Source organism: Triticum aestivum, chromosome 2B (genome assembly GCF_018294505.1).
Source record: "Triticum aestivum cultivar Chinese Spring chromosome 2B, IWGSC CS RefSeq v2.1, whole genome shotgun sequence".
Classification (NCBI taxonomy): Eukaryota; Viridiplantae; Streptophyta; class Magnoliopsida; order Poales; family Poaceae; genus Triticum; species Triticum aestivum.
This window is the reverse complement of record NC_057798.1, coordinates 683,489,260-683,502,896: the sequence shown is the minus strand read 5'-3', so window position 1 is coordinate 683,502,896 and position 13,637 is coordinate 683,489,260. Positions and strand designations below refer to the sequence as shown.

General features: G+C 42.2%; 1 protein-coding gene across 2 annotated transcripts; it reads right to left on the bottom strand.

Moving 5' to 3' along the window:
* Nucleotides 1-4,456: 4,456 nt before the first annotated feature.
* Nucleotides 4,457-6,923, bottom strand: LOC123046698 (probable protein phosphatase 2C 43). Of its 2 annotated transcripts, XM_044470113.1 has the most exons (5): nt 6,387-6,923; nt 5,558-5,922; nt 5,007-5,243; nt 4,805-4,866; nt 4,457-4,707 (listed from the first exon to the last, which is right to left on the bottom strand). In XM_044470113.1, exons 1-5 carry the CDS (start codon nt 6,703-6,705, stop codon nt 4,629-4,631), a joined length of 1,062 nt encoding a protein of 353 aa, XP_044326048.1. In that variant the 5' UTR covers nt 6,706-6,923; the 3' UTR covers nt 4,457-4,628. The 2 variants fall into 2 exon arrangements, with proteins under 2 accessions (XP_044326048.1, XP_044326046.1); XM_044470111.1 differs by having other exon boundaries at nt 4,457-4,866.
* Between the last annotated feature and the right edge of the window lie 6,714 nt (nt 6,924-13,637).

Genomic DNA, 13,637 nt, shown 5'->3' with positions numbered 1-13,637 from the left:
CTGCACCATCCAAGTCGGGATTTATATTATGGATAAGAGGCTTATACTACTCAAAGAAAACACATGTGGAGCTTAAATAGGCTGCGGGTGCCGCGGCCCATTTTGGGCGCACCATTTTTTTCAAGATATTTGAATAAGTAAAAAAGTTATTTTCAAATATTTTGATATTATACATACATGATGATTAGTAAATAAAAACATTCAAATATAAACATGTGTATTATATATAAAATACTTAGTAAAACGTAAGTAACAAAAAAATTAAAGATATTTATAAAGATAAATAATAAATTTATGATCAAATATTTGTGTGTTAAAATTACTATACATACGAACTCTAACTAGTACATAAAAACATTTAAATATAAACATGTGTATTATATAAAAATATTTAGTTAACACAAAAAATGAAAATTTTAATTAAATAAATATGTTTAATTAATCCAAAATATATATACGCTTGCATATTATATTTAAATTATAGAAAATGATGAATACAAATGTGTACTAAATAATTACTTGTGTATAATTTTTACTCATCACTTATATTCAAAAAAAATATAGTTTATACATTAGCCACGATTGAATATTATATTAACAATTTAAATTATGAATTATGAATATTTAATTTCTTAATTTAATTATACATACATTGACTAACTGTAAAAATGTGCATATAATTATTGAAATGTTTGTAACTAAAATAATATTTCTGAATTGTAATTTAGAAAACCAAATATGTAATACACACATTTATATAACACACAGGCTTATATAATACTCAGATTTATAATAACTAAATCACTTTTGTTTTTCAAAAACATGTGCAAAAATATATAATACACACATTTATATGACTCAAGGTTTTACAAATATCTTTAAAATGAAGCGTGTGCAAAATGGGCTGCAGTATATGCAGCCCATTTAAGCTCCACATGCATCCCTTTCCAGGATTCTCAAAAAGAAAAAAATGCTTCCCTTTCCGGTACATATACGGTCATCAATAGCGTCCCCTGTCAAAATAGATGCTCGTGGTTTCGAGTCCAAGTGTATTATTTTTTGTTGTTAATTTTCACATATATGTGTAGTACTGTGGTAGGTTTTTTCGCAAATAAAAAAATGTGAGGAGGTTTTTTGCAAAAATATGCCCGTTGCAGTTGACCTTTTCCATGAATAAAAACTATGACGGTGTTTTCTGTAAGAAATACATCACGTCCAACATCATCACTCACTGACATGTGGGGTCATACAGGCATATGCCTGCATGCGTGTACTGTGATCGTATCTGCACGCTCGAGTCAAGTTAGATAACAACAAAACCGTATTTCCATAGTTCTAACACCAAAAAGTTTTATAACTCCCAGTGATATTACCTCTTTAAACATTGTTTTGATATTCTAGTATCTTCATCGGAGATCAATTAAGGGTGAACATTCACCAAGAGCAAGTGGAAGCACTTATCCACAACTGACTATGCGTTGAATTGTTAGTTTTGCATGAAGTTTCACCTATTTTCTCACTAATACTAAGTGGTGGATATAAGTCACAATCATGAGCTCACTTGAGATTATTTTATCAGTAAATTCTTTTCCCATGTCCTAATTCACAGGATATCTGATCACGTAGTTTGGTTTACCATGGAAACTCACATGTATCTCATATCCATCTCCTTTGATGCATTTCTATCACATTTCATGATAGCCCATTATGAAGGATTTGACTGATTCTTAGCATTTTGGATATAATTCAAAGCTATCACTTCATAATTTGTCAATCTCCTCACAGATTTGAGCCTTCTCTTTACATGCCTTAAATACTTCATATTATCTTTCAAACTGTTCACTATGACAATTATAGTTTAATTATCTCAGTTGATGAGGAAGACAAAATTGGTTTTCATCCACCGACAAGTCCATAAAGATCTCCATGAAATAATGTCACTACCACGTGTGAACAAATATCCACTTGTGACCTTTATCACATGAGCATCAGAAAATCCAGTTTGAGTCATTATACCCTCAAGTACTCTCGGATATCCGGTATAGTGTATCACATAGCTCATGTTTCCCTTTAGATAGTGCATAACTCGTTCAAGAGCACGTCAATGAACACCTCCCGCATTGGAAACAAGATGGATCGGTTTTCTTACTGCAAACACCCATGACTCATAGTTCTAGTAAATACATAGGTAAGCGGATGACTTGAGAGTATCTCAGTTGACCTCTAGCTATTCCTTGGTTCTTTCGAATCAATACAATAGGATCATAAGGTATCGAAGAAGAATCATAATCTGAATAGGCAAAAGCGACTCAAAACTTTCTACACATAATGTGACTGCAAAAGTCTAATCCCACAATACTCATGTCTCAATACCTTGATGTTAAAGATAACATCAGTGATTAGTAACACCAAGATCGTTCATCTCAAAGTTATGAGACAAAAGAATACCCTCCTCAATGACTTGTGGTTGGTTCCAAATATCGGTATGTCATCGATATACAAGCACAGTATGACTCCTTCACCCCCACCACGACAATAGTATACACATTTGTCAGCTTCATTAACAACAAAGCCATCAAACGTTAAATTTTACCAAACTTCTCATGCCATTGCTTAGGTACTTTTTCCAAGCCATGCCCATATCTTGATCATTTGCACACCTTTCCTTACAGACCGTGTACCACAAAAACCATCTGATTGTTACATGACGAGAAGACCATGGAAGGCAACCAATGAGACTAACACTCGAATGGTGGTGTGTCTAGGCACATGTGAGTAAGTATATGAGAAATCTTCGCTTTCCTTCTGGGTATATCCATTGGCCACAAGATTAGCCTTGCATTTTCAGAGCCCAAACTTCCTTTGAACTCCAAATTACATTCTACAGGTTTGCAACCATATGGAGGACCTCCCATGTGCCCTTAGCCACGATTGAATCCATCTCACTACTTACATGTTCATTCCTATAGTCAACATCTGGGGATGCATAAGCTTCTGGAATGAAACTGGGAGTGCCATCACCAAGGTATACAATGAAATCATCACTAAAGGACCTTGTGATCTTATATCTCTTGCTCCTAGTAGGAGCTTCATTGTCTTCCTCCACATGATTTTTCATCATGTGTTTGTTCAATATTTCATCCAAATGGCAGGTTCAGAAGTCTCATCAGATTCATGTTCTCATTTGTTTATCAAACGATCTAAATTTATTAATTAAGTAAGAAAATTACATCAGACCGAACATACTGGAACAAAAAGAGTAACGATGATATGTGACAAAACTAAAAGTTACATCGAGTTTCTTCGATTTTGTTGTCTCGAGCTTCACATCTTGCATCTCAAGGCTCCACCATAACTCCAGTAAAGAAACCACATATGACCCACAAATAGACTTAAGCGATTGCCATCCATACAATAGGTGAGAACCTGGTATCATTGAACATGGTGTGGCTGGAGATACACCCCTTGCAAGGCAAATTGTCAACCATTTCTTCAAATGTGTTCTTTGAGGGAGAAGACCAAAAGTAGACAAAAGTCAAAAGTGAAGAACACCTAACCACACCACACTTGACACCATCATTGCAACCGCTAATGTGAACATACCAAGCATCGAACAACAAACCACATGACGGAGAATCATTAACCGCGGGACTAAAACACCACATCCTTTGCGGTATCGGCTTTGTCAGCCACAAAAGCCACACTAGAACTGGGGCAGAATTATGGAGCCTTTATTCCAGACGAACACCGCCTTTATCGTCGAGATGTCATTGCCAAAGCGCCAAAGACACAAACTTGTGAAACTAAGACTTCAACTTGATCATTGGTTCCCCTCGTCTTCTAGTGCCAGAGACAACCATAGATGAGGGGAAACGGAGGAAACATAGCGGTTGAGAGCTACCATCATAATGTTGGTGGATCCATAGTCGTGCAGCCAAATATACCACCAAGATTCACAGCTAATCTCATTTCTCTGTTTGCCATGTCAGTTCTACTTTTCCTGAATAGCATCCCTGAACAGCTTTCTACTTGCTGAAGGCCAGAATTCCACATCCAAGTCAGATTTTTTTATCTCAACCCCAATGAACAATTTGTCACCAAGTGCATATCAACCGTTTAAGTACCACCGCATATAGAAAAATAGCTTTTTTCGAAAAAGGACATTTCACTCAATTGAAGCAAGAAAATTAAGCTAAACTGAGTGAACAAAGGAGTGACAAGAGCTGCAAAATTTTATCAAGGCCCATCTCAGATTTTCAGGTAATAAACCGAAATACGAGCCAAGCTTCAACTCTCATGCACATTAGATAAACCACAAATTCCTGCAGACCACATCTCACGAGAAGAGTTCACAAAATACCATATCTTTACTGATAAGCAATTATTGTTCGATGAACGTCGTCGGGCTAACAGTGCTTATTGTTATAGGACAGTAGACAAGCACTGTAGCCGGACATTGCTAAGAATTGCACAACAATTCCAAGGTGGCATGAAGTTATATACATTGAACTATTAATGTACTCTGCTATGCAATAACAGAACCAAAAGAAGGCTTCAAAGTGTAAATTCAAGATTACAGTGGAATGATAAAGACAAGATCACTAGATTAGTATATCAAGAAATGCTATTTAACCCTGAAAAGCTGGAGGAGCCTCCTGACTCAACAAACCCACGAACTGAAAGTTCAGGAGCAGAAGCATTCCCCTCCTGCAGTAGCCCATGATCAATGAAAACTACAACAACTGTGATGTCATCATGGAAGAATCGGCGAACCCCTTTCTCTAGTTTCGTAATATCGTTGTACCTCATTTCCCTCTTCCGTGCAGCTTCTTTCAAAGCTGCTTTTATTAGCCTCCTTGCAATACCCTGCCAAAGAAGCAAAGCAGAATTTTACACATCAACACAGAAAAAACTACTGTACTTATTCATAAGTAAAGTTTCCCCAAATAATATTACAGGTTCATCCAGAAAAGCAAAGACAGAGGGTGAAATGATGAAAAACATACTTCACGTGGATTGTTGTGCACAATTTCGACGGCTTGCTGGTTTGTAAGGTGCTCCCATAATCCATCTGATGCGAAGATAACAAAACTATCTTGTGGACGAATAAGTCTCGTGCTTATTGATGGCTCGGAAGTTAGAACAGGCCGTCGGAGAGGCTCGGAGAGATGGAATCGAGTTATGGACGGATCAACAGCGAATTCTTGCTTCTTTAAATATGCATCACCTATAGACCTTGAAACCTAAGAGCAAATCAGACGAATGTTCCAAAGAAGAATAATTCAGAAGATTTAATAACAGTCCTAGATGACATAACATATTTTCCAGTAAAAACACCTGAACATAGTGATACAATTCTGCACCTAGTGACCACCAGTTGGTTGTCATATACATATACTAAATTAATTACTATTTACTGTTCCTTGAGAGATATGCTACTAAAAATAGAAGGTTGGTCATCTTGTTCCACAACAAAAGTATAAAGTTAGTATGTTTAATTGTTTACCCAAGCTTCATAAATATACAAGGCTTGTGATAAAAGGTCTGTATTGTATACCTGTATAATGCCTTTGATGCGCCAGACACCATTTTTCAGAATAACAATCTGTGAATCATCAGGGTGAAGAGATTTAAGCTCCTGCCTCACTTCCTCGATGCTTGCGTTGTGATCTCTCGTTAGCTGCTCGGCAACAATCTTGTTTGATCCAACTATACAACCGACAACCGCCCGAGAATCCCCAAGATTGGCCAGGTAAAGTGTTTTTCTCCATATGACACCAACCAGACAGCAAGATCCGATGGCAGCTATAGAAGGTTTTATCAAGTGTGTCCTGCGCACGAGCGACAGGAAGCCTTCCTCTGTAGCAGAGAAGGCATTTCGAACAACATTCTCAGATACTGCTCCGCTTTCTTGGGCAAGACCTGTAATAACAGCAGTTTCCATTACAAAAAATGATATAAATAGTTTTATGGAGAAAATCCTAGTTATTGTTACTCCTTCCGTTCCAAAATAGATGACTCAACTTTAGTAGGAAGAACAATTGTCAGGGAGATGAATCAGAACATGTGAGGTGGTAGCCTCAAAATCTGTAGCAGTCATCAAAGGAAGTAAAGGAACAGCTAAACGCAGTTGAACTATGTTGCAGACAAAAAAACTCTGCTCGTAGTAGTAGTATAAATCAAGGAAAATCCTCGAGAAATACAAGTTGTGTCACTGCATAGTGCATATTGCTTATGCAATTCTGAGGGAAAAAAAACAACTGCTACCAATTTGTAAGCTAGCGAATAGCACAAGTACAGTGACAAAACTTTGCGCAAAAAAAAAGTACAGTGACAAAACATAGCTGAAGAAATAAATGGGGTAGAAGGAAGGGGACAGTACGTACGGACGAGGTGCGCGGAAAGGTGGTTGGAGATGAAGCGGGAGGCCTCGGCGCCGCCGTGGCCGTCGTAGACGCCGACGAAGGTGGCGGCGGCGCCTGTCTCAACCTGGCTGTGGTCCTCCAGCACCTCGTTGGCCTGCACGACGGCGAAGGAGAAGTCGCCCGCGGCGTGCCTGCCGAGGTCCCGCGACCAGAGCAGCAGGTCGTCGGCGTCGGCGCCGCTGCCGCTGCCGCCGTCCTCATCCCTCCTCGTACTCGTAGGCGCGTACCTCCGGACCCGGTCCCAGCACGCGGACGCAATCTTCTCCAGCCACGGCCACATCCCACATTTGGCTCGCCCCGGTGCCCAAGAGAAGAGAGCTAGCCCCGAACACGTCGACGCAGTTGCTTGAGCTCTGACTTGTGCTGCCTACTGCCTACTGCCCCATCACAGATCACAAGGCCAGGTCTCACTCCTTCTGCCTACGTACCGAGAAGGTGGGAGCAGTGGAATATTACTAGCGGAGTGCACTCCACTGCTGCGTGTGCGTAGTGTGGGGGCCCTGTGGCGGCCATTATATAGGCTTTTTCCCGGAGATGAGCCTGTGAATTTCAGGTACCTGCCGGAGACCTATCATGGAAAAGGCGCGAAAAGGCAAAAAAGCGCGGCTCCGGTCGTGATGGTTTTCAGGTACTTGCCGGAAGGCTTTGACTTTTTGCAGCTGCATTCCCTTTCTCGCTTCCCTCTCCAGCGAGGACTCCTATCGTTTAGGGAAGGGGTCATGTGATCTTCTCCAGATAATGCATGCAGTGTAAAGCGAGATTACAGCGGCGGACAGCCCGAGCCCGGGGGCATAAAGGGGTCGCCGGACAGCTACGCCGACCCAACCCAACCGTGCACCAGCCGCCGTCCCGATCTCCGGGAAGCAGCGATGGAGAAGAAAAGCCCTCGCAGAAATCACATAAAATGACCAAATGCACGCACCGACGCACTGTACTGTTATAAGTACGTAGGCCAACGATAGCGCGTAGTGGCGCTTTACAGATCAGAAAGCGCACTCTTGTGTGGAAGAAAAAGCGCGGGAGAAGCCGTCCGTGGGCGCTGACAGATGAGTCGAACGAGCACTCGAGCAGCTCGCGCGCATCACCGGGAACCTGTGACACCATCCGCTCGCGGACCGTCTCGTTAGCTGTACGCCGGTCAGAGCCCTAGTCTAGTGGAGGCGCATGCAGTACGGCTGATGTTTAAGCCAACGTTGGCATCGCGGCGATCGGTCCTGGACCCGATCCATCCATCCATCCATGATACGTATCGCAGCAGCCGAGAGAAGAGGAGAGACCGGACCGTACTGCACAGGTTGCTGGCTGAATGTGATTTTCAGATAAGACTTGAATGCAAAGGGCACTAACTAGCAAAGTTTTAAATCGCGGGCGAAACTCGAGCGATCGCGGCGCAATCGCTGGCTGGGAGCCTTCCCGCGACGCTATCGCTGAAAAAACGCTATCTGCGGTAATCACGCGATCGCTGCGCAAAACGGCGCTAAATCCCTTCGTTGTCGCTGCAATTTAGCTGGGACAGGCCGAAAGAGAGGCCCAAAAAGGGCTCGGCCCAAATTTTGCCCCGAAAAGCCAGAGGAGCTCTTCCAGAAACCTAGCTCCCTCTCTTCCCGTTCCCTTCCTTCCCTCCACCGAAAACATTGTGGCGGCTGCGCGGTTACTCACAGGTGCGCTCGGCAGGCCGGCCGTTGCTTGGCCGGAAGCAGTGACGGCAAGGCGACGCCCAAGACTCCGGGCAGTTTCTGCAACAGTGGGTTGCGACCACGTTCCGCCCTATAGCTTCACACCACGGTCAGGAAGGCTGCGACCGGCGACGAGGGACCTCTGCACAACGACGTCTATGAGTCCTCCAATCCTCTCTGTCCTTCATTCATTTGTTGATTCAGTACAAGAAGAATATGTTTGCTGCCTTCACTCGTTTGGCATTTGGTTCAGTAACAGAACAGCTAGTAGATCTATACTACAGCCGATTTGTGAACACTTGTTTTCTGAATTTATACCCTGTTTTCTACTGAAAATCCCCTGTTTTCTACTGGAAATCCTCTGTTTACTGAGACAGATATGCACATGTACTATTTGAGACTTGAGAATGACAAGCATATGGTTCCCGCGAAAGTGCTTAGCGGCCGCTATTGCGGGCTATAGCGGCTGTAGCGGCTGCCCGAGCCAGCCGCAAAATGACTTTGCCCGCGATTTGAAACTTTGCTAACTAGCCTAGCCTACTAGATGAATGCAACGTACGCGCACCAGATGGCATGAACCGGTGAGCCTCCCGTCAGCGGAAAACAACCGGCGCTCGCCTGTGTGCCAAGCGATCCGGCCCGCGCCCTGGCAGCAACCCCTAGCTTGAGGCCAACTCCACCGCGCGACCCTATCCTGTCCGTCCCGGTAAAGTCAGACCAACGCCCCGGGCGCAAACGGACTTTTGTCCATTTTGTGTCCGCTTTCGACCCATCCGCGGTCCAAGTTTGTGCCGCTTTTGGGGTGAAACGGACACCACGCGGACGCGCGGGTCGTCTGCGCGTGTCCTTCCCTGGCCCGCCCGTCGGTGGCACAGGACGGGTCTTTTTCTATCCGCCCCCCTCCTCCCTCCGGCCGCATCCACCCCACTCTTCCACACTCTTCCCCTCTCTTTCCCCCTCGCCGCCGCCGGCCGCCCACTGCCATTGCAGCCGTGCACCTCGGACGCGCGCTTGCCCAGCCCGTTCCTCTCGTCGCCGCCGAGCTACCCAAGCACGGCCACCTTGTTTGCGCACCCGCCGGCCGGATTTGGGGCGGATCCGGTCGGTCTTGAGCTCGCCCGGCTGTGGGAGGCCGGGCGGCGCCATGGACTGGCCGGGCACCTTGCCGGAAGGCCCTGGCAGGGCCGCAAGGCCACATGCAGGCAGTGGCTCGTCCTCTAGCCGCTCGGATCTGCACCGCCGGTGGTCCGCCGGCAGATACGTGAATGGCGGCCGGCCGGGCTCGGTGCTTGCCCAAAAGCTCGTCGGCGCACCGTTGCCCCTCATCAAGTGCGACCACTGCCCAAGGGTGGTCGTGCGCCGCGTGTCTACAACGCCGGAGCATCCCGGTGTTCATCAAGTGCTTAAACGATGGGGTATGTGCTCTTTTAGCTTCAGTGCATGTTTGTGCTCTTGGATTAGACTAGTGGTGCTAACTTTAAGTTTTTTTGTGTAGACTGGATGCAAGTTTTGGTATTGGGAAGAAGAGTACATCGATATGTTGATAGAGCGAAATGTAGTGCATGTTCGTGCACTTTTAGCTAGCTTAGAAGCTTTAGATGAGACAAGTGCATTTGTTGCTAGATTAGAGTCTAGGCACGATACTACGTGCGAAGAAGCAACAAGGCACGATACTACGTGTGAGGAAGCAACGTCGACTTCTGGCTTGAAGAAGAAAGGAGGGGGCAACGTCGTGCCTCCTCCACAGATCAACAATGAGTGCATCGAGAAGGTGCTAACCCAACTCAAGGGAGCAGTTATGAAAGTTGAGTATCTTCTCAAATGTATTCTTGTGGTTCTTGTTTTCTTTGACCTTGTTTTACTAGTCAAAATGTGATGATGTATTGTTATGTACCGAAAATGAATGATAAAAAAAGTTTAAGGACTTGCAAAGAAATATATGCGGACAGGATGGGGCAAATGGATGCGGCCGCGCGCTGGTCGCACGGCCACCGCATCCCAGGACAGGCCCGGACACGACCCCAAACCCCTACCCATACGGACCAAAACCGGACAAAACGGATGTTCGTTTGGGGTCGCGCGGTGGAGTTGGTCTGACTTTACCGGTCTCCAGAAACCAAGTTCATGCATGTATCTGATGCAAGGTCTGGCTTTTGCGTGCTCTCTTTTAGGTAGGGTTGGTCGCGCTTTTCCCGGTGGCGGACGGAGAAGTGCACCCGCTGATGATAAGGGTGGAGCCACATCATCGATCCATCCTTCTCCATTAGCCCAGTAGGTACGATACGACCGAATGACCGATCAACGGTGTGTGCGTGTACGCAGTGTGTGCTTGACACTATTGCAGAGGGATTAGACATGGACGTGATCGAGTCACAAGTCACCAAAGTCTCGTAGGCTAGGTTCAAAATCTCGTAGGCTTTTCGGATTATACATGGTTTTCTTTGAGGGCTGGTGCAATCGTGTATGTACGCATCTGTGGCTTGCTTTTAAATTCAGGCGAAGAGGAAATGAAACTATTGGGATGACTAATATCACTTTATCTCTTAACAATTGAATTGATTGACTTTCTTCACCATGCTCGGCTATCATGAATCGTTGAAGCCCAACAGGGGCAAAAGATATGCCTTCTCCATTAATTAAACAGTGTTGTTATGTGAGTTAACGAAGTCTCAGTCAACTTCACAACCGTTGGATAAACTGCGAGGAGACGCGTACTGGTTTACACACTATTCTGTTTCAGGTTACGTGTATGGGTAAGCGATCCAAACAGGGGCAGTGCTATGTCTCGCTTATAGCGAGACCTAGCGTGCTATCATGTCAGGCGCCTCCGTAAAATGGGCCGGTCCAGGTGTGCCGGGCGCATCGGCCGTGTTTTTCTGGTTTTTTTTTCTTTATTTCTGTCTTACTTTAGGCTATACTTCCAAAAATTCTAAATAATTATATTAGAAAAAACTTTGCATAAAACATTTGAAAAACAAGTCAACCAAGCATTTGAAAAATGGAAAATGTGTATAAATAAAATATTTCTCATGTATATTAAAAATCTAGACAAAACATATACAACATGCGTGAAAAAAGTAGATCTTGTATTTAACAAATAATAATCAAGATTTTTTCTAAAAAAGTAAAACAAGTATTTTAAAAAAATCTTAATCAAGCATTGCAAAATGTTAAATGTGCATACTAAAATGCTGATGTATTCAAAAAGTCAAACTCTATATTTAAAAGTTGTTAATCAAGCATTTGAAAATGTTAAAACGTGTATAAAAATATTGAACATGTATTAAAAATATTAATCTTATATTTTGAAAAATATTAATCAAGCATTTGAAAAAATTGTATAGGAAACTGACAATGTATTCAAAAAATGTAAATCAAGCATTTAAAAAATATGAAATGTGTATAAAGAAAATATTTTTTAGGTATACAAAAAATGTATACAAAAATACACAAAGTGTGTGAAAAAGTTGATCATATATTTAGAAAATGTCAAACAAGCATTTTAAAATGTTAAACAGTATTTCAAAACTCTTAAACAAGCAATTGAAAAATGTTAAATGTTATAGAAAAATGTTGACCACGTATTAAAAAATAGTAATCTTGTATTTTAAAAAGTGTTAATCAAGCATTTTATAATGTTAGATTGTGTATAGGAAAAATATTTACAATGTATCAAAAATATTAATCTTGTGTTTAGAAATATATTGAAGAAGCATTTAAAATTGTTTAAAGTAAGTGTTAAAAAATGTTGACCATGTATTAGAAAAATATTCTTGACGCATACGAAAAATGTAGCATGAAAATCAAAAGAAAAAAAAGAAAAACAGAAAAAATATGAACTAAAAAGGAAACAAAAGAAACCAAAGAGAAAGGGAAACAAAAAAGAAACCGAAAGAAACAAGTGCAAAGAGAATGGAAAACAGTGAAAACAGAGAAAAAGCAAGGAAAAAATGAGAAAGATACAAAAAGAAACCAAAGAAGAAGAAATGAAAAAAACACTAAAAGCACAAAAGAAATAAAACAAATGAAAGGAAAGCATGAAAGAAACAAACACAAAGAAAACCAAATAAAGAAGTGAAAACAAAGAAACCTAGAAAGATATAAAAAGAAATCAAAGAAGAAGAAAGGAAAATACCGATGAAAAGCATGAAAGAAAGAAAAACAAATTAAAGAAAACAAAAAACCGAATAAAACTAGTGAAACAACCCCCCCCCCCCCCAAGAAGACCGGTGAAACAAGAGAAAAATAAAAACATAAAACCCAGAGAAAACCAAGACAGAAGCAAAAAAAACTGAGATATAATATATAAAATCAAAAAGGAAATAAAAATAGAAGAAAATAAAAAAGAGGAAAAGAAAAAATAAATAAATAAACAAACAGTGATAAAGAAACGTACGGCCAGGAAATAAATTATACTGAACGACCCATTCGCATAGCGCTGCAGAAATCTTCAGGCAAGAGGAGCTAGAGAGCAACTAGTTGGCGAGCGCTCCTTCGGGGACCTTCCAACGATCACTTGGTGGCGCGCTCTCAGCTGCGGCCATGTGTCGCGCTCCAGGCGCTCCCTTTGAATTTTGTTTTTTATTTTATTTTTCTGCACGCGTTTTCGGCTTTTTTGAACGAGGTTATTCTTGTTTTTTTTACTTTTCGGTTTCCATTGGTCTTCCTTACCTTTTGCACGAAAAACATGTTTTTTTCGTAAGAGGCACGGTTTTGCTTCCACGAGAGACACGACCATGCCTCTCAAAAACAAAAAAAAAGTATTTTCTATTTTTTTATTCCTTCTACGAGAGGCAGGGTTTTTCTTTCGCGACAGGCATAACGAAAAAAAACACGTTTTCTGTTTTTTCCTTCCGGGAGAGGCACGGGTGTGCTTTCGCGAGAGGCACGGCCGTGCCTCTTGGAAAAGGAAATAAAAATGTGTTTTCTATTTATTTTTTCCTTTCGCGAGAGGCACTGCGTGCCTGTTTCAGAAAAGAAAAAACGAGCTCCCAATTCGGTTTTTCTATCCAGCTCTTTTGACCAGTATTGAAAAAAATCATCAAAGCCTATTAACATTGGATCTAGTTTTGAAGATGTCAATGCGAGGAATCCAATGGTGAAAACAGTTCGAGATTTGGATGCACGGTTCAAAAGATAAAACCTTTTGAATAAATAGATGTACGAAAAAAAAGGAAAACTCTCAGGTTGCAACAAGTGGTGCGAGTGATCTTTGAAAGAAGTACTCCTTAATTACTGATTTCGGGGAAGCTATCATCGGCAATTCCTATTTTGTGTTTTAGGCGCCCGTTAGTGTGTATTTTGCAAATGGGCGCGTGGAGCGTCCCCGCGTTGGGCCGGCCATGTAGATTCCCCTATGTTTTAATCGCAAGAACCTATTACCCCCCCACACACACACACATCGATACATGTTGGTGCAACCACACTGCCACCAAGCAGTTTCTGATAACTTACAACCTTTTCTATCTTTTATTCTTCTATTCTTTCCTTTCTTGTTTTCTCTTTTTCCTTTTTTCTTTGACCTGGTTCGATGAAG